The following is a 25,898-nucleotide window of genomic DNA, read 5'->3' on the forward strand; positions in this document are numbered from 1 at the left end:
TGTCTGCGGCATGATGCTCCAGTGCTAGACATCACTATAATGTGCCACAATGCAGCGATATGACTGCAAAATTGTTAAAGCTGTGTTAAAAATCCTAAACACACACACACACACACATATCACATTCATCCTCATACAACAGACTTATATCACATTCATCCACATACATTAGATTTGTCACATTCATCCACATACATTAGACTTGTGCCGCATTCATCCACATACAACAGACTTGTCACATTCATCCACATACATTAGACTTGTGTCACATTCATCCACATACATTAGACTTGTGTCACATTCATCCACATACATTAGACTTGTATCACATTCATCCTCATACAACAGACCTATATCACATTCATCCACATACATTAGACTTGTGTCACATTCATCCACATACATTAGACTTGTGTCACATTCATCCACATACATTAGACTTGTGTCACATTCATCCACATACATTAGACTTGTCACATTCATCCTCACACAGCAGACATATCAGTCATCCTCATACAACAGGCTCATCACATTCATCCTCATACAGCAGACTTGTATCACATTCATCCACATACCTTAAATTTAATTATCCGTGAATTACAGATGTGCACACTCAACACGTTTACTAAACTACTGCTTATTTTTAAATAATTATATATTTTAGTAAAACAAAGTTTGCATTAGATATTTAATCTGCATTTTTTATATCATGAATACAGACATAAAAGCTATGTATCAAACTTCACCTAACTATAGATGACTAATAAGTGTCAATCATAATTTGAACCAAAGATGTGAAAAGTTCATTTGCAGTGTGAGTTGGGGATGTGTAAGAATTAACTGTTTGGCTGAGACTGTTACTGTGGGCTTATAAAAACTCAAATATGTTTCATTTCCCCAATTTAATTAATATGTATTATAGTCATTCAAATTATAACAGAGTAATATATACTATTATACTGAAATAAGATTATGAAATGAGAATTTAATGGACATAAAACATTACATAATATATAACAATTAAGCTACAATTGGTATTCAAAATTAATCACTTTTAAATCAGTTGTTTCCCCTTTCTGAAAATGACAAGTAGACGTAGATACTAAGACAATTTATAATTACAAGTTATATATACAAGTATGTTTTGTTTTATTTGTGTAAAATTTCTTTCTAATATGTATTAGTTAGTGTTTAGCAGTGTGTTAGCAAAGTTATAAGCTTGTAAATATCAAGTAAGGAAGAAAGAAGACAATGGTTTGATAATGCACAAATTGAACATTAAACAAAACTAAATGGCCAAATAATTACATATCACAATTTTTCACAAGAAAACAGCTTTGGGGACTTTAATGGGACAACTAAATTTGTGAACATTTTATTCTCACCACATTATATACAAAATGTAAATTGGCAATATTTCCTTTTCCTGTATACTCAATGACAGCATACAGCCCCTAGTTTCACTCAGCATTTTATATTTCCTACTTCACCTTGGGATTTTTTAACAGCTTTCTTATTACTTTCTTGGCATGATTGAATTTTTCACTAGCAGGCATCAAGAATTAAAATCCTGTCATATTCCTTTCTTACTCTTAATCTAAAGAATTCATGTATTACATTGCTTTTAAAACATTTTCATGTGCATAGTCTCATAAAAAGAATAAATTATCCTCCTTTCTTTTATTTCTTTTTCTAACAAAAATAACAATATTGTTTTGATGTAACAAAAGTTTGTGGATAATTTCCATTTAAATTTTTGGTAAATTTAGGCAAATTTTCAGAACTGAGTGAAAATGGGGCTTGGCTTAAGCATGTTTAAAACCGACTCCATGGACAAACTAATATTATTCTGTATGTGGATAACAAGAATAGACTCAATCATAGCATTGTCACTTCATCATTTAGCTAGCATCATCTAACGTATATAGTTGCTTATAAGACTAGTCCAACAGCAAACTGCACAGACCCATATCTGTCATCGCATAATGTGCCAGCAGATCTGCATCTGTGCAGTTTGTTATGAGTAATAATTAGTATAAAAAAACCCGCAGACCCTGAACTGCATCCGTATTATGCTATGGCAGATCAGGATCTTTGATCTTTGTAGTTTGACTCAACTTATAAGTGAGTATATACTGTAATTTGTGCTGATAGTGTATATGCTGGATGAACGATCCATTTTATTATATTCACAAATCCCATCCCACTGCAAACAACAGACCCTGATCTGCCATTGCATACTGTGCCTGCAGATCAGGGTCTTGAAAAAATAAAATGCAAAGCTATGATGTCTATCATGTGTCCAGTACTGGAAACATCAATTTTATGGATATTTTTGTTTTGTTTTGCTGATGTATGACTACAATTATACAGGAAAAGTAACATCTTTCAATATTAAAAAAAACCTCCTCCCTCAGTTTATAACTTACAGAATTCATTGTTATGTAGAATGAAATGGTCCTATAAATTGGCAATTGTTCTCCAGACAGAGCACATTTAATTAAGCATAGTAAAATGACTATCACAAAGGGCTGTGCCTTAACTGACCATACATTTTTTGTAGGTATGCAGTAATAAATGTCTCAGATAAGCAAAACCTGGTGGGGAGGGTGAGCTGTGATGGTCCTGGCAGAGTAGGGCTAGTTTGTGCATGTCATCCAAAAGCATAATTCCAAATCTATATTGCTTCAATATGTTCATAGTACTATCACCATAATGTTATATTTAATACAGTCTTAGATAAGCATGACCCAATTAAAACAAAAGGTTAACAAGTAACATAAACTAAAAGTAGATTACCCTGGAGATCAATGAAGCTAGGGATAAATTTAAAACAAATACATAAAAAACCTAAAACAAAGTGGAGGAATAAAGCAAAAGAAGAATAGCATACACAGGCTATTGATGAAAAAGTACCAAGGTACTGCAGAGGCACCTAAAAGAGCTGAACTTGTCCAAGAACAGTTCTTTCCACAGCTAGACTTAAAAAATAATGACATAATAACAGCTCTACAAGATATTGTTGAATTGTTCAATAATTTATTCACAAACCTCTCTTGTCTCTGTATTCAGAAACAGACTAAAACCATAACTGACTGTATTCAGAACAGACTAACACCCTAATAGACTGTATTCAGAACCAGACTAAAACCCCAGCAAGCTGTATTCAGAATCAGACTAACATCTCAACAGATTGTATTCAGAACCAGACTAACAACCCAACAGGCTGTATTCAGAATCAGACTAACAACCCAACAGATTGTATTCAGAACTAGACTAACACCCCAACTGACTGTATTCAGAATCAGACTAACAACCCAACAGACTGTATTCAGAATCAGACTAACATACCAACAGATTGTATTCAGAACCAGACTAGCACCCCAAACAGACTGTATTCAGAATCAGACTAACACCACAACAGACTTTTTTCGGAACTAGACTAACACACCAACAGATTGTATTCAGAACCAGACTAACACCCCAACAGACTGTATTCTGAACCAGACTAACACCCCAACAAACTGTATTCAGAACAGACTAACACAATAACTGCAACTATTCGGAACCAGACCAACACCCTAACTGCAACTATTCAGAACCAGACTAACACCCCAAATGAGCTTGATGCTATTCTATCATTTCAAATAGCTAAAATAATACCCACTTTAATATTTTTCAATAACTACGGTTTTTGACAAGCTCAGTAAGTTGAGTGCTAATAAATCCCCTGGTCTAGACAGCGTAGGTCCACGAGTTCATAAATTGCTGCACCAATAAGAATAGAGTCATTAACGCATAATTAAGTGTCCAGGCACCTTAAGATATGCAAAAGTTGCACCTATCTTTATTAAAAGAGACAAGGATCCAGGTAACTAAAGACCAATATCCATTCTACCAATATTTTGTAAATTGCTGTAGGAGTTATAATAAGGGCTCTTCCATTTAAACATACATGGTAACCATGGATGACAGTTTTTAAAAATATATGCCAGGGTACTCTGATTACTCAGAGTTTGTATGAAACTACAACATTCTAAATTGTTTATATGTATGGCTTTTCAAAAGTGCCATATGTGGGCCCCATGTGTGTTTTACAAGAACAGCCCTAAAGTCATTAACACATGTTATAAACTTAAGTATAATGTCTGGTAACTTTCCAGGTATCTTTGAAAGTACAAAGGTTAAGCTTATCTTTAAAAATGGAAAAAAGCATCCCAGGCACTAAAGACCTATATCATTGCAACCAATATTATCAAACTTATTTTGAAAAACTAGTAGCTAAGCATGTCTATGAATTTTTGAACTTACTTTCTACTTAATAAGGCACAATTAGGATTTAATAATATCACCCGTGCCAGATAGAACTCACCAAAATAACATATCTTTGTCTACAAGAAATGGATAATGGTTCTATAACTGGGATTGCTTTTCTTAACTTCAATATATGCTTTTTTCTAGCTGATTATAAAATTATGTTGCACAAGTTGAACTGTTATTTTTTGATAATTATGTTGCATAAGTTGAACTGTTAGACATTTGATAATTATGTTGCATAAGTTGAACTGTTAGACGTTTGATAATTATGTTACATAAGTTGAACTGTTAGAGGTTTGATAATTATGTTGCATAAGTTGAACTGTTAGAGGTTTGATATTTCATCTTTAATCTGATTCAGACTATATCCAGTTGCAATAATAGCTCACAAATGCATACCATTTATTTAGGAGTCCCCCAAAGCTTGCATTTGGGCCCTCTCCTCTTTTTTTATTTATAAATGAATTCCAAAATACAGATCTGTTAGCCGATATGCAACCGTGTACACATCTAGTTACTGAAGCTATCCAAAATATTATAGTATTTAAGAGGAGATATCGTGACCACGTACATGTTACCAACAGATTATAATACATTTTAGTATTTATAATGATATGTATGACTAACTAGCAGGTATTAATTTTTGAATAAAGTTAAATATTATACTTTCTTTTTAAGAGGGACTCGAGGGAGAATAGTCCTTGACTAAATGAGTCACCCTCTATAAATTATTATTACACAAGCAACTTGATATCACAGAACAGGGACCTGCAAATCTTAGGATTTCATCAAAAGGTTTACTGAAACCACCCTTAAATTATGGACTTGCAGAACAGCAGCAAAAATTACACAATGAAATCTGGATATATTTTTTGGTTTAGCTTTGGGGTACCTCAGATACTTTAATCTATCCATGTTATTCATGTAATACATGACCATGCTATTACTTTCGCTTTGTAAATGGCTGGAAATGTCAGGCAAGTGAAAATGCTACAGGTGATGGGGGATAATTGGCCTTGATAACAAAATCCAAACAAAGTATATAAAACCACTTTCAGATATCTGGCAAGAAAGGCAACAACTGTATTTATTATACATCATCTTGTGTTAATATGGGTCTTGCCCATGGCAGGAGAAATAGCTTTCACCAAGCTAAGAGATCAATCAAAAGAAAATTGACCTCCATGGGTTATGTGACAGATTGCCAACCAGAGAAATTACTAATTACTTTGTTATACTAAAAAATCTGCATTCATTTTAAAAAAGACATTATCCATTACTGTGTCGCAGTCTATAATGATCATGGCAGTAGTAATTCCGATCATAAGAAACCAATTAGTAGGTTTAGACAGATATAGTGACAACTTTTATGCAACTCTAGTAAATACCTGGTAAGAAAATCCAGATGTGGGCAATATATTATAACGGACTGGAAAGACTGTGTCAATGCAAGAAATGCTTATGTTAGGTGACACAAATAACAGTAAATCATAGGCATCACAGTGACTTACTGTATGAAATGCATACCTTAGGTACATGATAATGGTAAATCTCATCATGGGTATCACAGTAACTTCATGCATGAAATGCATACCTCGAGTGACACAATAATGGTAAATCTCATCGTGGGCATCACAGTGACCTAATGCATGAAATGCAAACCTTACGTGACACAATAACAGTTGATCTCTTTATAAGCATCACAGTGACCTAATGCATGAAATGCAAACCTTACGTGACACAATAACAGTTGATCTCTTTATAAGCATCACAGTGACCTAATGCATGAAATGCAAACCTTACGTGACACAATAACAGCTGATCTCTTTATAAGCATCACAGTGACCTAATGCATGAAATTTTAGGTCAATTTAAGCAACTATGCTTTTAGGCTACAAAAGAAAATTAAAACAAAGCAGACACTCTTGCAAATGAATCAGAAAATTCAGACCAACGGTAATTCTGGAAGCAATTTAAACTAAATATTACTACCACTTTCAACTCACAGGTTGGTGCCATGGCCAAAATAATATATGCACCATGTGGAAAAATTATTCTGAATCTGTATTCAGTATCATTAAAAATTATTCCAATAAGGATTATTTTGAATCTGTACTCAATAGCATTAAAAATTATTCCAATATGGATTATGTATAAAAATCCTCTTCTAGTTTTTCTGAACTTCTCTCAATGTCCGAGATTTAACATGCCATAGCTAAACAAATGGTTAAATGTTAAAGGTCCGATATTTTATATCTTGAATATTTAAAATGTTCTCTGATGGTTTTATTTGATTGTATACTTGTCCATAACTTTATACAAGATGATTTCAGAAAAGTGCCAATTTTATTTCTCTATTGAAAAGTAAAATTGATAACTTGGCTGACAAAAATAAGCCAACAACACAATTACTTTAGAAGTATTTGAATATATTGTACACAATAATAGGAAGTCTTGGTTTCTGAAAATCAGTTTGGTTGTAATAACACTCAATAGACTTATGGCTCTGGGCCTCTAAAGAAAACTGTAAACTATTATTTAGAACAAGGTAGCTCTGTAATAGCATTATGTTTTAGATGTTAGTAATCCATCTGATTGGATCAATCATTAAACACATTTTGACAATCAAAATATTTTCACAATCAAACATTCATTTATATAATGCATACCCTTGGTATGGAAATAGTTGAACTATGTGCATTGGATAAGTGCAGTGTCCAATTTATTCCATGTAATAAATGGAGTGAGGCAGGGAGGTGTTCTTTCCCTTACATATAAATTAACAATTTAAACTGTACTTATAGCCAGTGTCAAGTGGGACTAAATTTGCCACTAAATGGTTTATTTCTGAACAATTTTAGTTTGGCTGAAAATTAATCATTAATAAGTCATGCATCACAGGTTTAAGTTAATTATTAGATATGTATAGATTATGCACCAGAGAATAACATTGATGGATTATCAGTTGACACATTTTAAATTACCATTGCTTCCATCTGTACATTTCAATGGTCACACTCTTGCATATGTCATAGTTATATTTCTTTGGGTCATAACTGAAAATTTAATTTAACATAGAAAAAGATATAATAAGACACTACAGATTTTTTAAATATTCAACATGCTAAACTTATAATCTTTTCTTTGATTATTCTCATCTTTTTGCTACATAATGTATTGCATACCTCTATGGACAAAATTTAGTGAATGCATACAAAGAATATTAGTTATTTGTTATAAAAAATAGTCGTTGTTTACTATTAAGCTTTGATGATGGAACAATGTCTCTACCAAGTTATAAACTGTACTACTATTGACTTTTACAGAATTAATGAGAAAGTATATGCTTTCAATGATGACCAGAAATATCCAATTAAGAATTGTATCTTTAAATTTAGTGAAAGTGTGATATTCATTTTAATAGTTGGATTCTATATAGATGGGACAAATTATTATTTAAATGTCTCACAAAATGTTATTCCTAACAATGACTGCAGCACTGAATACACATCTCTATATTTCTACCTAATACTCCAGTGTTTCTTTATGTTTAAAATACATTTATATTTTAATTTAGTTGTATGGACCATGCAGTCTAAAATAAAGAATTCATATCTTATTTTACAAAGACATTTTGGTCTTGGGCTTTAAGTTACTGCATTACATAATTCAAGCTGGTGTTGAATTGCTATTTGCAAACTAAGCAAGTTACTTGGCAAACTGTAATCCTTTTTTACTAAAATCAATTCAGACCAGGAAAATGTCTGAACAAGAAAACTAGCAGAGATGCATGTAAAAGAAAGAAATAACTATTATGAAGGTTTAAAGACAGAATCTGAGAAATCAAACAATAAAATTTGGCACATCACTTCCACATATTTTGCCTTGGTATTGCATAGTATGAAATTCCCTTACTATAAGGTCCTCCTACATAACACCACACCACTTGGGTCTGGTAATGGATCCTATTACTTTGCTTTAATTTTGTTTTATCACTGCTACTTCAATTGTTTTAGTTAATTTTAGTGCACACTAACGAGAACTAATTATAATGTGATTTTAAATAATTAAATAGCCTAATTTTGTGCTTTTGTGCACTGTTATGACACAGCCTTGTTAAGCACCCCTCTCTATAAAGTTCCCTCATTTGCACACAACTTAATTATAAGACTCACATGAACACAGTGACTATACAGTGATACAGTTTCATATGAAAATTCACAAGCCTTCAAAGCAAGCCATTAAAGCATCAAAATAAAATTTCAATTAAAATAAACATGACTAAATGTTTATTAAAAAGATATTTTTCAGATTTTACGACATAATGTTTGACATCATGTGACGTAAGTTTCAGCAACAACATGTACCATTATTATAGAACAATACAAATTTCTTAATGCTATTTGATGAGCAGGATATCGTAGCATGGGATCATTTGATATTAAATTTATAAAACTTGTTGAATAATACAATAACTCACTGTAAGCATCTGTGGCATATAACATTATTCAACTCATTTAATAACTTTAATACAAAATGAATGCATATACAAAATCCTCTATTTATGACATCAATTCCTTTCAAAAACAATGAGACATACATCATAAGTTTGTTTTTTCCAGTAAAGTTAGACCCAAACAATTTGCCATTTTACTGAGAAACATGAGTCGAGTACCACATTCATCATATTATTAACAAAGAAGAATCAAGATACAAAAGATGAAGGTAATCTCTGCTTATACATATAGGCCAGAGATTTTGCAGCAAGGTAAAGAGATTCTCTACGGCTAATTCCAATAAGTGCCTTCTGCCAGTCCGCATGACCTATATGTGGTTGTGCTTCTTCAATCACGTATCCAATCGAAACAGCTAAACCTGACCAACGAAGTGGGTAGTCAGAAGGTGTGCGGTCCTGGGCTGTAAGAATGTACTCAGCTGGGATCAGGGTAGGCTGGGAGAAGACCTGAAGATCGATCCTGTGCTCTGGGTCTTTCAACACAAGGCAGCTCATTTCATACCATCTGAAACGTGCATACTGTATCTTACTCATAATAATATTTTAATATTATTAAGGTATTGCAAATTCTTTCATTTCGCCATTACATGTTTTGATAAATAATGGTCAGCAATAATATCTACCTTTCATGACAGATATTTTAGCAAAAATAGCTTCATAATTTGTGCTAGCTAAAAACTGTATCACTTAAGTACATAAATGAAATGCCTGAATGTGTACTGATAAAAGTCTAAAAGTCAATGCCATTGCAAACAACATTTGTAAATTCACAATTCATTTGCAAGGAAAAATAAACATGATATTTTACTATCCTAATATTAGGAACCATGTACAGATAATTTTACTTGATAGGTTTCTATAAGAAAAGACTTTCCCTTCATCTACATTAGCATTTTCCACCTGAGCATATTATTTGGCAATTTTACCCTTTCTCCTATGATTATGTAAAAAAATCTGTCATCACATAATTCTACCTTTCTATGGCATGTCCTGTATCTTGGACTTAGAAATTCATTAGAACCATAACAAATTTACAACTGGCATGCACATCTATGTTAATCAGATTCTAAGTTTTCATTTCTCCATCTCGAATGAAGCAATGCAAGGACAACAGGCATACCATACTACATTTACTCACTAAGTAAATAATGGCAGGAGTAAACAGATGAAAATGAAGTTGTAAAAATTAAAAGAAATTGATTAATTATTAATCTTATGCAACTTGATTACTATTTGTTCTGAAGCTTTAAAAAGGTTCCCAATATAAATATAAAAAAGTGGTGAACAAATGAATTTGACTGAAACAAGACCATGAATATTCTTGAACTATTTTTTCATTTTCATCTTTCACATCTCTACAAGACAGTGTAAAATAATGTAAATCAGAAAATTTTCCAGCATTCATTAAATGTTTTAAATTAGCAAGATGCAAATTTGCGAAAATATTTTGCTTCAATATATATATATATATATAAAAGTAAATTTCAAAAGATGTATTTGTACTTGAGTTGAATTTACATTTATTTTGCAAATATTTTATAATGCTAAAATTCAATACCTGTCTGGCAAGAGTTCAACGATAAAGCCCTCCACGGAAACCACTGGTTGACTTTCTGGTACATCACCTGTGCGGCGAAGATTCTGGATCCTTTCTTCTGCCCCTTTCAGACCAGCAGTAAACCCCACAGGCTGAGCTGCTGTAGTTGCCTGACTTTCCTGATAAAATTGAAAATATTCAATAAAAAATGTTTCAAACATATGTGTGTGTGTGTGATTTGGATTTTTAACCTAGCTTTAACAATGCTTCAGTCATATCGCTATGATGTCTGCAGTGTGACAGTTTATAGTGATGTCTAGCACTGGGGCATCATATTACAGATATGTAGCATGATGTCCCACCCGGTCACATTATCCTGACACCAGGCCAACCAGTCCTAACACTAACCTCTTAATACTGAGTGCCAAGCGAGGCACCTGTTAGTACCATTTTTTACGTCTTTGATACGACTCGGCTGGGGAACGAACCCAAAATCTCCTACAAAGAGGCAGACGCTCTAACTACTAGGCCATTGGAGCAGTTTTACACATATGGCTGCATGGTCAAAACGTGTAATTGGTCCTATTATAAACCAAAGAAACCCAACCTGCTAGTAAACCATAACAAAATGCATTTAATTCATCAAATGAAGGTATGCTAATAGCAAAATTAAAAAAAGGTTTGCGTGCAAGTTTAACAGATTGTCTAATAAAATTAATATTTAGCAGCAGTGAGTTACTGTAGATTATAATTAACTTTCCAATAATTATAGATTACTGTCTTTGCATGGGAAAATATGAAGGAGTTTTTTGGATTGAAATACTGCACGACCTTGGGAGTGCAGTATATCCATCCTACAAAATGAGTTCATATTTTCCCATACAAATGCAGTAACCTTTTTATTATATGCTCATTTTCTTATTCTACCTAAGGCTTAATTATATAAACAAAATACACTACATGAAACAAAGTGACTGAATGTATGCCATATTCCAAACTAAATACACAAGCGCAGATTCATCATTACACAATAACAACATTATTAATGCTCACATAAATCAGCCCAGATAAATCTGAACTTAGTTGCACACTGGACATAACTTGCGAAAGAAAATGGGGTTTTGGTCTACTTAAAATTGAAATCTGGAGTCATATTGTGAATGAATGCGCATTGCGACAACTTTTCCATTTGATCTGGAATGAATAGATTTTGGTACTTTTGTTGATGCTACAAAAAAGTCTTGATTATGGACTGGATTTATTTGTGACATTTCTACATGAAGTACATCAGATTTCAGCAGCATGTTGACATCTGCAAGTGTGTTTCTGTTCTTTCACTGAATGTTTGAGATCATAATGTGGGGAAAATATGCAATTATCAAAATGACGCTATGGAATATAATGTTTATTTCATTTTGAGTGCAGTAAGGAGGATGTAACTGCACTTGGAATATAGTCGAAATTGCAGTACAATTTCGAAATGTGTAATCAAACTTAAGAACCCATGACATGGCTCATGTATTTCGGATTTGCAGAAATAAGAAAGGAAATTCAGGATGTAAAACTAAGTACATTTTGAAGAAATGCAGGATGTTGTTGTTGTGGGGTTTAACGCCATTTTTTTAGGCACAAGATAGGCTTTACATGGTGGCCAGTATTAATGGTGGAGGAAGAACCTGGAAAAAACCCAGAAAGAACCACCAACCCATGAGAAGACACTGGCAAGTTTTCTCACATGCCAACATAGACCGAATCCAAGACTCGAAGCCACACAGACAGAAGTAATTCAGGATGTAAAACTATATTTTTGCAATTCTCATTACCAGCTAAAGAAGACAGTTTGTGCCTTGCCACTTGCATGTTATTTGTAGGGACCCAGCAATTTTATGAAATCTAGCATCTATCTTGCCTAAATCTGAAACACTGCATCAAGAAAGTTAACGCAGCATGTAGCAAAGTATCTGGTATGTGGCAGTCCACAAAACATCTGTTTTAGTTCATTATGAAACAAATTTAATCAACCAAACTGTAAAGCGCCTACTACGTGAGTGTACATGATTTGTTTACATAGTTCCCAATTCACTATTGGGCACATGTGAGTGCATGAGTGCAATATGAAATGCATGTGAGTGCAATATTGTAAAATACTGAATGAGTCTGACAATGTAAAGATAACGGAGAAAAAATGAGCATGTAACAAACCTGATTAACTCATATTAAATGCAGTTAATAACTCACATTAAAACCTTGAAAGCAAGTTAAAGTTTGAAGCATCTGCATGCAAATTGGTTATTTTAAAAAAAAATCATCAACAAATTGATAATAACTCCCCATTCAGAAGAAACCACTCCATGTATAATTTGTTTTAAAAAATTTTTTTAAAATATATATTACAATTTTATTGTGCTGTAAAAATTGTATATATATTTTTATATATATTACAATACAATATATTACAACTTTTTTATATATTAAAATTTTACTGTGCAGTAAAAAATTTGATATAATTATATTTTTTATATATATTACGATACTACTGTGCTGCAAAAATGTTATGCTTATAGATGATTTTTACTTACGTCATGTGTTTTAGAACCTTCTGAAAAGTTCATTTTAAATTAAATTTAAAATTACATTACTCAAGTAATCAAATCTGCAACATAAAAGCTATATATATAGATATTTTAAAATAAATTTTTGTAAATGTGTTTAAAAAAAGCCACATATGCCCAATACATAAAAAAAAATTAAAAAGGGGAAAGGGGGGGAATAGGCAACAGAGCATACAGTTTCTGCCAGAGTCCTCAGAAGATCAGAGCTTGAAGAAACACTTTTGCCATATCAATAATTTCCAATTTTAATGCGCTCGGTTAGAAAGAAGTAACACAATGCATAGTTTTCCTACCAATATCCTACGTATCTTCAAAATGTCGTCAGAATGCAAAATGGCTGACTCATAAAATTATACATGCTGACAAAACCCTAAACAGGAGTCCCTCATCTGCACTAGAACTGTCCTTGTATACACTACATAAAATTATACATTCTTGACACAACCCTAAGCAGGAGTCCCTCATCTGCACTAGAACTGTCCTTGTATACACTACATAAAATTATACGTTCTTGACACAACCCTAAACAGGAGTCCCTCATCTGCACTAGAACTGTCCTTGTATACACTACATAAAATTATACATTCTTGACACAACCCTAAACAGGAGTCCCTCATCTGCACTAGAACTGTCCTTGTATACACTACATGAAGTTATACATTCTTGACACAACCCTAAACAGGAGTCCCTCATCTGCACTAGAACTGTCCTTGTATACACTACATAAAATTATACATTCTTGACACAACCCTAAACACAGACAGATGCTTTACTCGATGAAAAGAATATCCAGAAATCCAAAATAAGATAATTTCTTCTTTTTTATCGTCTGAGTGCTCAAGCCATCTCTCATTTTCTTGAGTAATAAATAGATTTTCAAGATGGCCACCATGGCAAATGAAAAAACAGAAGTCTTTTGGAAAACACCCATGTTGACATCACTAAATAATTTTCAATCATGATGAATAACTTAATTGGAAAAAGTCTTGGGTAATGAGAATTTACATCTCTGAAATCATGATAGCCAAATTCTAAAGAACAGTATTGACTAATATATAGCCACATGAACGTACTCAATCTGTAATTGTTTCACCATTTTTGATAACTTACCACATCATTGAAAATAATTACATAAAATGCACATAATTGGATATCCTTAAAAAAGCATTTAATTCAGCCTAAATTACTGTTCAAAAAATTATATTTCACAGCCAACAACCTTACATAGGTAAAAAAATATTGAAATTCAGTGAAGTTATTGTTGTTGTTGTTGTTGGGTTTAACGCCATTTTTCAGCACAAGATAGGATACACATGGCGGCCAGTATTAATGATGGAGGAAGAACCCAGAAAAACCCCGGAAAGAACCACCAACCCACGAGAAGCTACAGGCAAGCTTTCTCACATAACCACATTAGCTGAATCCGAGACTCGAACCGACGCAGACAGAGGTGAGATGGCAGTTATCCAAAATGGTGAGCACTTTAGACCATTCGAGGCCCCAAATTCAGTGAAGTAAAATGAGAATAAATAGCACATAATAATGATCACAATAACTTCATAAAATGGAGTCAAATAATGAGTGGATAAATTATTTTATTAGCCTCAAACATTTTTAAAGGTTATCTTGTTAGAATATGCCCTTTAGCATCTGTGACAAATAAAAATATCATTACTTTATTTTTCTCCTTTCACTAAAATTTATATTCATGGACTAATTCTGTTATGCCTGCTACATTCTGTAAATCTTAAACCAGACACATTTTCTGGTATGCAAAATCATGAAACTGAAATTGAAATGATTAAACTGTCATACCTCACTATATTTTAATATCCCTGTAGTATGTACATTATTGTTGTTGAGTGAGTTATCCAGAAACCAATATCAAACTGATTTATCTTTTCTCTGTTTCCATTATTAATGAAAAATTACAATCTTAGCAAAGTTGCTGAAAATAGTTGTCAGACTTTCAAAATCTTAAAACCTGACAACCAGTTGTATTCTCATTTTCAATGCCAGAACAACCTGAAATGTGTTTTTGGGAGCAGAAATTAAATATTGCCACTGATTAAATATCAATGTTTAAGCAGATCTATGATAACTGGATTGGGTGGGTGGTCCGATTGAGCATGAAATCAGTATTAATGAGCCATATTTAGTATATTTAATACCTGTACTGGTTTTCAAAATGCAAAGTTCAGGGACTCACTATCTTGCATCAACTTTCATATGAATTTTAACAAAGTATCAGCTACAATGAATGAAAAAAAAATATTTAAATAACTTTTAAATGACATTTAAATAAAGATTTTAAAGTACTGAAGCACATTTCTCTAAGGACAAATCCTAAAATTTACCAAGATAAGCATGCACTGGATTAGAGGAATGTAGCAGAATTTGCTGTAACATGCAAGTAATGGTTTTTCCTTGTTTATAAAAGTAGATGAATATTGAAGTACATAATTTGTTATATTTTATGTCCTGATTAGTATTATAATTAGAGAGGAAATGGGTTTTTTAACATTGATAATCCATATTTTTTTAATAAAAAAGTGATTCTTGGTCGTATCTTTTAACTGAAATGATGGATATAAACTTAAGCAAGGAATACATATCAGTAAGGTATTTTAAGCTTGTAGCCTCGTTCCAAAGTTCAAAGTTTGCTCTAATCTTCCTCTATTTTGGAGAAACGGTGATAATAATTTCCTGGACTGCTTCAAAGAATGGTAGATCCCCATGTTTAACAACATAAATCTTTGAACTGTACTATTTAGACTTTGAAATGACTTACAGAGCAGACATTTACAATTGGCAGATATGATCTTAAATACAATGGATGAATGTTGATTGAACTGTGGCTTTATATTTATAGCCAAATAAATGATACTGATTGGTATTAAGACTTAAATTTGGTAATGATGGCTATCGTAATTGGATCTGTCATAAAAGGCATCAGAAAGCATAACTGTACAGTAAAGGGTTTGGTGTCAAAACACGTAATTGTGCATTAAAGAATTAAAGGACAGACTGTCTTCTGTCAACCATTATACATTATCAAAAATTTACTATTCCTTCCAAACAACACTGGATTTCCATGAAACTTTATACAGCGTTCCAAGATCTACTTGTCCTATATGAAAATGGTACTGGTCAGACATCCAGCATGGTACCCCTCTTTCAAACCTATCTTAAATTTTTATTTTGAATAACGTGGCTTTTAAAGTGTTGGTATAAAGTAATTAGCATTGTAATAAATAACAATAAAAATATTAATAACCTCCATCTTCTAAATGAATTAAACATAATTTCATCAAAATCTCTCTCACACTCTCTTTTTCTGTCTGTATGTCTCGCATGCATAAGGGAGATAATATGATGAAGTATGTGGAATGAGAAAAGAAAAGATAACTGAACTTGCACCAAGTAACCTACAAGACCTTGGGACTTTTGTATTGGTTAGGTTTAAATGTTCCATGGGATTTTAATACATAATATCTGTAATAAGGAATACTGTAATCTCTTTAAAGCTCTTTTTAAAAAAATTTCTTTCTTCATGTTTTATCAAACCCATTAATAAGGGTCTAAAATAAATTAATTAATAATAAAATGTCTGAAGGACGATCTACCTTCCTTCAACCTTTATCTATCATGTGTGAGTTGGTAAGGCAGCAGACTATTGAGCCAACAAAGAAACATATGGATGGTCAATGAATGAATGAATGCCTTTATGGTAAGTCTCCCCAAACCCACCATCACATCTCCCTCTCTGTCTCTCTCTTTGTCTCTCTCTCTCTCTGAATGAATGCCTTTATGGTATGTCTCCCCAAACCCACCACCATCTCTCTCTGTGAGGACCTGTGTAGAAAGATACCAGCAAAAATCCATTAAAAACAAAGTGTGGCAGATTTTCACCTGTCTGTCATGCAATGATGTCTCTGCATCTAAGAATGATGGATAAATGGAGTCAGACAAAGCAACGGAAAGGGAAAAGTTAGAAATGAAGGATATAAATAAATGTATGGTTGGTAGCAATGTTAATTAAATCATACTAATGACTTTTATGAACTGTAAATACATTTTAAAAAAGTCTGAATTACCTCTTACTGGTTCTTCAAGTTGCTTGGTTTATTTTCCAACTTGTTTAAATATGCTAGCCAGTATGTGAAAGCAACATGTTCAATGTTTAAGTAGTTAACCATGCTGTGTTTGTAGAGCTCAACTTTCTTCATATAAACCATGCTGTGTTTGTAGGGCTCAACTTTCTTTATATAAACCACGCTGTGTTTGTAGAGCTCTACTTTCTTCATTTAAACCATGCTGTGTTTGTAGGGCTCAACTTTCTTCATATAAACCATGCTGTGTTTGTAGAGCTCTACTTTCTTCATATAAACCATGCTGTGTTTGTAGAGCTCTACTTTCTTCATTTAAACCATGCTGTGTTTGTAGGGCTCTACTTTCTTCATTTAAACCATGCTGTGTTTGTAAAGCTCTACTTTCTTCATTTAAACCATCTTTCTTGTTTTATTCATGTCTTATATTTATTTAATCAATGTGAATGAAAATAAAAGTTCAAAAACTAAAAGATGCAACTTATCAATTTGCAAAGGAGACTGTGATTATTTGCAAAAGGTTAAGAACTACACTTTGTAGCAGACACACTGGACCGAGTTCATTCATTCTGTCAATACACCGTTGCTTGTAGTTAATCTTAACTACATTGGAAATGCAAGTATGTGTATTTGTATTCGATATAAATAAAATATATGTATAGTACGTACACTGTATCTTTGATATACCACTCGTATAAATTTTTCACTAAAAGGAAGCTTGGCAAGCCTTGTTTCCTTTTAATGAAAAATTGATTTATGGATCTCATGGTATATCAAAGATTATATTGAAACTACTATCAAATCTTGAGATGCAAATATCTTTTTCAGCAACTGATGCAAGTCAAGTTCTCTTCAGAACTGATGTTTGTTTTGTTTTTGTTTTTTTAAATATCAAAGTCAAAGGAGTAAATGATTAATTATTCTGTAGGTTTTCCAACTCATGAATATTAAAATTGTGTGCTACTAAATAAACTACTGTTATAATAATAATTGTATGTACATACATAATATTACTAGCTCACAGTTCAGTCTCACTGACAAAAAGTACAGTATTTTTACCAAGTTTGCTTATACCAAAAACAGTTGTTTATTTTTAGCTTTTGATTTACATTACTTAAAACTGCCAATTTATACACTTGTTTTCAAGCAATACATGCGATGTAGTTTCACCGTCTTTTAAAATCTCCATAAAGTTTGGATTTACATCTATCTAACAACAAGACTTCCTCCTATTTATTTGTTACATTTGTTTTAGAAGAAGGCATTGCAAATGTTGGATGCAGACAACAAAATCTTTACTGAAGCAGTCGTTCTAGAAATAAAAACAGTCAGTGAGCAGTCTGTTTTCTTGTTTACATTGGAATCTTCTGTTTGCGTTGAAATGCCAATAATTTGACAATGCTAGGGACCCCTTGGCAACAATCAGGTTAGAAATTATAAATCGATGAATGACATGACTAAGTTTTGTACATTTTTTATATCCTTGAGTTGTTTTCAAAATTGGTAGAGGAGTATAAAGAAATGAGAGGGTATGCAAATACTATAGGTCACATACTTTTCCCATCACAGTTGCCCTTCTGAAGACCTCCTGGAAAGCCTCTCTCACTGCTCCCACCTTGTTCTCCGCAGTTGATGTCACAATCACTGAGATGTCTCCACCAGAATCTGTTTAAATTAATTTGGAGTTTTTATATCACTTAACAACTACAAAGCAACCTGACATAAAGGCAAACTTTTCTGAGCAACCATCTCTCATATGAATCCATACAGGTTCTGACTTTCCTACCTTTTCATCTATACACTTCCTCAAAAGCAACCATCTTTATGCAAATAAATTTTATACACAGCTGAAGTCACAATCACTGAAATGTGGTAAAGAAAGGCTGTACAATAGAACTATGTTTATAATGTACTGTTTATAATGTATTATGGAACCGGCATAACACACTTCAAATATCTAAATACCTGCCAATTTCTGCTGTAAAATTTCAGGTACCAGTAGGTATCATCTCAACCTCCTGATATAAAATATTATGGTAAATACTTGAGATTTTTGTTAAGGCATCATTAACTTTTGGTTTTCCTAATGGCTGGATTATGCTAACTGAATTATTTCTGAAATAAGCAGATCTTAGAAAGTCTGTAAGAAGATTAAAAATTTGGCTCCAAGTGATGTGAGAGCCTCAGTAGCTAAATACCTGCCACATATAGGGGAAGGATGAGGGTATGGCTCAAAACCAACCAAATCAGCCAGTTTTTGGAATCATAACTGTGGTGTTAACCCTTTCTTTGAAATTATGAGCACCACCAAACTGAATACAAAACAAGCAATTCCAGGAATTACATCCCATGATTTTTGTTAGCCTCATTTATTTCAAGCTGCCAATAAAATCTGGTTGAAATCCAATAATAATTGAGTGAGTTACTCTACCAAACAGTAGGCTATACCTCCACTAAACGATGCAGAATGTGCATACAAAAATTTAGGCTCAAAGTGAATAATAATTAAAGGAGATAATGTGTTGTAACAAAGTAGGACGGTCTGAAAATCAGGAACTGCAATGCTCTAAATGATAATGCAATATGCTGACAATCAAACACAGCCAAGATCATACAGTAACGAGAAACATCTCAAATCTGGCTGAAGGCAAATAATCAAGGGATTTATGGCCAGGAAAAAAGGTGGGTGGGTCGGAAAATGTTGGTCTGTATCTCTGCCATACAATGACCTAGAGGGATGACAAATGAATTGAGTCACAGTCTCATCAATTTCAAGCAGCCTACCAAATTTGGATGAAATATAAAATATATGGTGTACAAAAAGTGGGTAGTTCTGATAACTCCACTCCAGCTACAACTCTGCTAAATAATCATGTAGAATGCTGGCAATCAAACTCTACCAAAGGTACTGTCAGTATCTAGCTGTGTACCAAATCAGGCTGAAATCTAATAACAAGTTATCGTGTTGAAACAAAAGTGGGCAGGTCTGACAATCACAGGTTATACGTCTGCTAAATGATGACACAGAACACAATCTAAATCACTCAACATCTTGTCAATATCTAGTTGCACACCAAACTTAACTGAAATCCAGTAATAATTAAGGGAGATTTTTATGTGTAAACAAAAGTGGTGGATCCAAAAATCAGGGGCTATAACTCTGCTATACAGTGACCTAAAAAAGCTAATATTCATGCTCACCCAAGGTCTCATCTGTATTTAACTGTAAGCCAAATTTGGTCAAAATCCAATAATAATCAAGGGTGTTGTTCTGTGTAAAATGGATGGAAGGAAGGAAGGATGGACAGGAAGACAGACCCATACACACATCCCCCAACACATACTTTTTCTACTAAAGGTAGGGGATACTTATATCATCTGAATTTTATAATCCTAATGCATGTTAGAAATTTGTGTGGACATTGCTGAAATATCATAGAACTCATCAACACTCATCAATTATCATGACATTAATTTAATTAATGGTAATAATTTTGCAGAATTCATCCTATCTCATGTGAATGGGTTATCTGTGCATGACACTTGTCAGAGAATCTATTACAACAGCCCAATTTCCTTCTTCCCTTCCCACTGAAAAAATATTATTAACAAACTCTTCCAGCATAGCCAAAACCAGGAACTACTCCATGTGTGCATGTCTAATTCAATCTTCCAGAACTCCAAAGAGATAAAGCCTCTGAAAATAATCCTATGTGGAGATGGGCTAGTAGATAAGTATAATGATTTAAGATCACAATCAAAACAATCCTGTGTGGAGATGGGAAGGAGTCTAGTAGATGAGCACAATGATTTTGAGATAACAATCAAAACAATCCTGTGTGGAGATGGGCAGGAGTCTAGTAGGAGTCTAGTAGATAAGTATGATGATTCGAGATAACAATCAAAACAATCCTGTGTGGGGATGGGCTTGTAGATGAGTATGATGATTTGAGATGACAATCAAAACAATCCTGTGTGGAGATGGGTTGGAGTCTAGTAGATAAGTATGATGATTTGAGATAGCCCTCTCTCATGAGAAATTATGCTGTCTTATTTGCATCATGCTTGCCAGCTGAAGAATCTACTGTGATAAGCTACTTCCTGAATACCAGGCTTGATAATCTACTATGATAAGTTACTTCCTGAATACCAGGCTTGATAATCTACTATGATAAGCTACTTCCTGAATACCAGGCTTGATAATCTACTATGATAAGCTACTTCCTGAATACCAGGCTTGATAATCTACTATGATAAGCTACTTCCTGAATACCAGGCTTGATAATCTACTATGATAAGCTACTTCCTGAATACCAGGCTGGATAATCTACTATGTTATGCTACTTCCTGAATCCCAGGCTGAAGGATCTATGATAAGCTACTTCCTGAATACCAGGCTGAAGAATCTACTGTGATAAGCTACTTCCTGAATACCAGGCTGAAGAATGTACTATGATAAGCTACTTCCTGAATACCAGGCTGAAGAATCTACTGTGATAAGCTACTTCCTGAATACCAGGCTTGATAATCTACTATGATAAGCTACTTCCTGAATACCAGGCTTGATAATCTACTATGATAAGCTACTTCCTGAATACCAGGCTGGATAATCTACTATGTTATGCTACTTCCTGAATACCAGGCTGAAGAATCTATGATAAGCTACTTCCTGAATACCAGGCTAAAGAATCTAATATGATAAGCTACTTCCTGAATACCAGGCTGAAGAATCTACAATGATAAGCTACTTCCTGAACACCAGGCTGAAGAATCTAATATGATAAGCTACTTCCTGAATACCAGGCTGAAGAATCTACTATGATAAGCTACTTCCTGAATACCAGTCTGAAGAATCTAATATGATAAGCTACTTCCTGAATACCAGACTGAACAATCTAATATGATAGGCTGCTTCCTGAATACCAGTCTGAAGAATCTACAATGATAGGATACTTCCTAAATACCAGGCTGAAGAATCTACTATGATAAGCTACTTCCTGAATACCAGGCTGGATAATCTACTATGTTATGCTACTTCCTGAATACCAGGCTGAAGAATCTATGATAAGCTACTTCCTGAATACCAGGCTAAAGAATCTAATATGATAAGCTACTTCCTGAATACCAGGCTGAAGAATCTACAATGATAAGCTACTTCCTGAACACCAGGCTGATGAATCTACAATGATAAGCTACTTCCTGAATACCAGGCTGAAGAATCTACTATGATAAGCTACTTCCTGAATACCAGGCTGAAGAATCTACTATGATAAGCTACTTCCTGAATACCAGGCTGAAGAATCTAATATGATAAGCTACTTCCTGAATACCAGTCTGAAGAATCTACAATGATAAGCTACTTCCTGAATACCAGACTGAAGAATCTAATATGATAAGCTACTTCCTGAATACCAGGCTGAAGAATCTAATATGATAAGCTACTTCCTGAATACCAGGCTGAAGAATCTAATATGATAAGCTACCTCCTGAATACCATTCTGAAGAATCTAATATGATAAGCTACTTCCTGAATATCAGGCTGAAGAATCTACAATGATAAGCTACTTCCTGAATACAGTCTGAAGAATCTAATATGATAAGCTACTTCCTGAATACCAAGCTGAAGAATCTACTATGATAAGCTACTTCCTGAATACCAGTCTGAAGAATCTAATATGATAAGCTACTTCCTGAATACCAGTCTGAAGAATTTAATATGATAAGCTACTTCCTGAATACCAAGCTGAAGAATCTACAATGATAAGCTACTTCCTGAATACAGTCTGAAGAATCTACTATGATAAGCTACTTCCTGAATACCAAGCTGAAGAATCTACTAAGATAAGCTACTTCCTGAATACCAGTCTGAAGAATCTAATATGATAAGCTACTTCCTGAATACCAGTCTGAAGAATCTAATATGATAAACTACTTCCTGAATACCAGGCTGAAGAATCTACAATGATAAGCTACTTCCTGAATACCAGGCTGAAGAATCTAATATAAGCTACTTCCTGAATACCAGTCTGAAGAATCTAATATGATAAGCTACTTCCTGAATACCAAGCTGAAGAATCTACAATGATAAGCTACTTCCTGAATACCAGGCTGAAGAATCTACTATGATAAGCTACTTCCTGAATACCAGGCTGAAGAATCTACTATGATAAGCTACTTCCTGAATACCAGTCTGAAGAATCTAATATCATAAGCTACTTCCTGAATACCAGTCTGAAGAATCTAATATAATAAGCTACTTACTGAATACCAAGCTGAAGAATCTACAATGATAAGCTACTTCCTGAATACCAGGCTGAAGAATCTAATATAAGCTACTTCCTGAATACCAGTCTGAAGAATCTAATATGATAAGCTACTTTATGAATACCAGGCTGAAGAATCTACAATGATAAGCTACGTCCTGAATACCAGTCTGAAGAATCTAATATGATAAGCTACTTCTTGAATACCAGTCTGAAGAATCTAATATGATAAGCTACTTCCTGAATACCAAGCTGAAGAATCTACAATAATAAGCTACTTCCTGAATACCAGGCTGAAGAATCTAATATGATAAGCTACTTCTTGAATACCAGTCTGAAGAATCTAATATGATAAGCTACTTCCTGAATACCAAGCTGAAGAATCTACAATAATAAGCTACTTCCTGAATACCAGGCTGAAGAATCTACTATGATAAGCTACTTCCTGAATACCAGTCTGAAGAATCTACAATGATAAGCTACTTCCTGAATACCAGTCTGAAGAATCTACTATGATAAGCTACTTCCTGAATACCAGGCTGAAGAATCTACTATGATAAGCTACTTCCTGAATACCAAGCTGAAGAATCTACAATGATAAGCTACTTCCTGAATACCAGGCTGAAGAATCTAATATGATAAGCTACTTCCTGAATACCAGGCTGAAGAATCTACTATGATAAGCTACTTCCTGAATACCAGGCTGAAGAATCTACTATGATATGCTACTTCCTGAATACCAGGCTGAAGAATCTACAATGATAAGCTACTTCCTGAATACCAGGCTGAAGAATCTAATATGATAAGCTACTTCCTGAATACCAGTCTGAAGAATCTAATATGATAAGCTACCTCCTGAATACCAGGCTGAAGAATCTAATATGATAAGCTACCTCCTGAATACCAGTCTGAAGAATCTACTATGATATGCTACTTCCTGAATACCAGGCTGAAGAATCTACAATGATAAGCTACTTCCTGAATATCAGTCTGAAGAATCTAATATGATAAGCTACTTCCTGAATACCAGGCTGAAGAATCTAATATGATAAGCTACCTCCTGAATACCAGTCTGAAGAATCTAATATGATAAGCTACTTCCTGAATACCAGGCTTCAAGGAGAATTATGTACAAATAAAGTAGAAGCCAAAACAGGATCACCTACCAGTGATCTGTGGGATATAGGACAATTTATCTCAGCTAATGTTCACATTTTGTTAATGGATAGGATACTTTTCATACATCATTAAATGATGCCGATATATCTTGCTAATTATTGTACAAATGTGTTGTGAATTAAACACTTATGATTACTGTATGTATTGTCTTCTGTGTGTACATAACAAGATGTTTATGCACTGCGTTTTCATCAGCCTGAACTCTGACTAAGGTTTTTTGTTTGTTTCCACCAACTAGTCCTCAACTTTGTCTTGGATAATACCTCAAGGAATTCAAAGGCACTGTGAGAGGAGACATAATCTACATGTTCCAAGATAGATTAAAATTTCACATTTGGAACATCAAACATCTTCTGAACAACTGAATAAAGATTTAACAAGTGGTATACATTCTTTTGCCAACCACAGTACTGCCTTCAGTGCCACCTGTTCCTGGTCAGATTGGACTTTCTGCGCTATTTTTGTTATGGTTTTCTTGAGATGTAATAATGACTAATGACAGCTTATGATCCGACATTTTAATATTATAACTAGCTAATTCTGAAGTTAGAACTAAAAGTGAATTGACCAGCTTGTACAAAACTTAAACATATCCCGATATTTTTCTGAGCATCATATCATACCCATGGACAAATCTTACTCCAATTATTTTTTAAAACTTATAATGTTGTTTCATTCTAATTTTCCAAATTCACACAATCATGCTTGATTCAGATTTAAGGCCACCTGACAGTAACATAATAATCTTCAACATTGATGATTTCGTCCTGTTCGCATCTGACTCTTGCTGATTCCTTCAAGATCAGAAATTTCATCAGAAGAATGATGCGTCCATCTCCAGTTAGTTTTAATTTCACTTTAGGTGGCATTTTATGCCAGCCTCTGTATCAACTGCATATGTAATGACACTGATGGCTATAATTAAATATATTTAATTAATTAAATATAAACCACCAGTGATAAATCTCCATTTTAAATTAATCTGCTATATTCCAGTCAGTTTTACCCTAACTTTAAAGAAAGATATGGTAGCACTGTACTGTATGATTTGAGAACAACTTAAAAGAATTTTGCATCATGCTGTAGGAATAGGTTGATCCAAACAGTAACAATGTAGTTAATAAAAACTGCAGACCAGGTTTATATTACAAGCCATACAGGTCATACATATAGCTGGGGTCCCTGCCAACAAAGAATATGCAAATGTAATATGGCTTGTTCTGAAAATGGCAATAAATATATTTACCTTTTGCATCTCCTCAAAATGTACTTTCTTAGTTATTTCAACTAAACTGAATTACATGGGTTCCAAATAATGATCCACAGTGACAAGCTTAGACTAAATTTCCAACACAAATCACATTC

The 25,898-nt window shown here is 33.6% G+C and overlaps 1 protein-coding gene across 2 annotated transcripts in view; it reads right to left on the reverse strand.

The window, feature by feature from the left end:
- Window positions 1-887: 887 nt before the first annotated feature.
- Window positions 888-25,898, reverse strand: part of LOC149802123 (protein PRRC1-like) — a 49,988-nt gene continuing 24,977 nt past the window's right edge. For both annotated transcript variants that reach the window (XM_089956512.1, XM_089956511.1), the window contains exons 7-9: window positions 18,647-18,756; window positions 10,392-10,549; window positions 888-9,338 (exon numbers count right to left, since the gene is read on the reverse strand). In XM_089956512.1, the coding sequence (XP_089812638.1) occupies window positions 9,023-9,338; window positions 10,392-10,549; window positions 18,647-18,756 (584 nt within the window). In that variant the 3' untranslated portion in view covers window positions 888-9,022. The remainder of the gene's footprint in view (window positions 9,339-10,391; window positions 10,550-18,646; window positions 18,757-25,898) is intronic.

The sequence above is a fragment of the Sinohyriopsis cumingii genome, chromosome 4, assembly GCF_028554795.1.
Source record: "Sinohyriopsis cumingii isolate HCF-2022 chromosome 4, ASM2855479v2, whole genome shotgun sequence".
NCBI lineage: Eukaryota > Metazoa > Mollusca > Bivalvia > Unionida > Unionidae > Sinohyriopsis > Sinohyriopsis cumingii.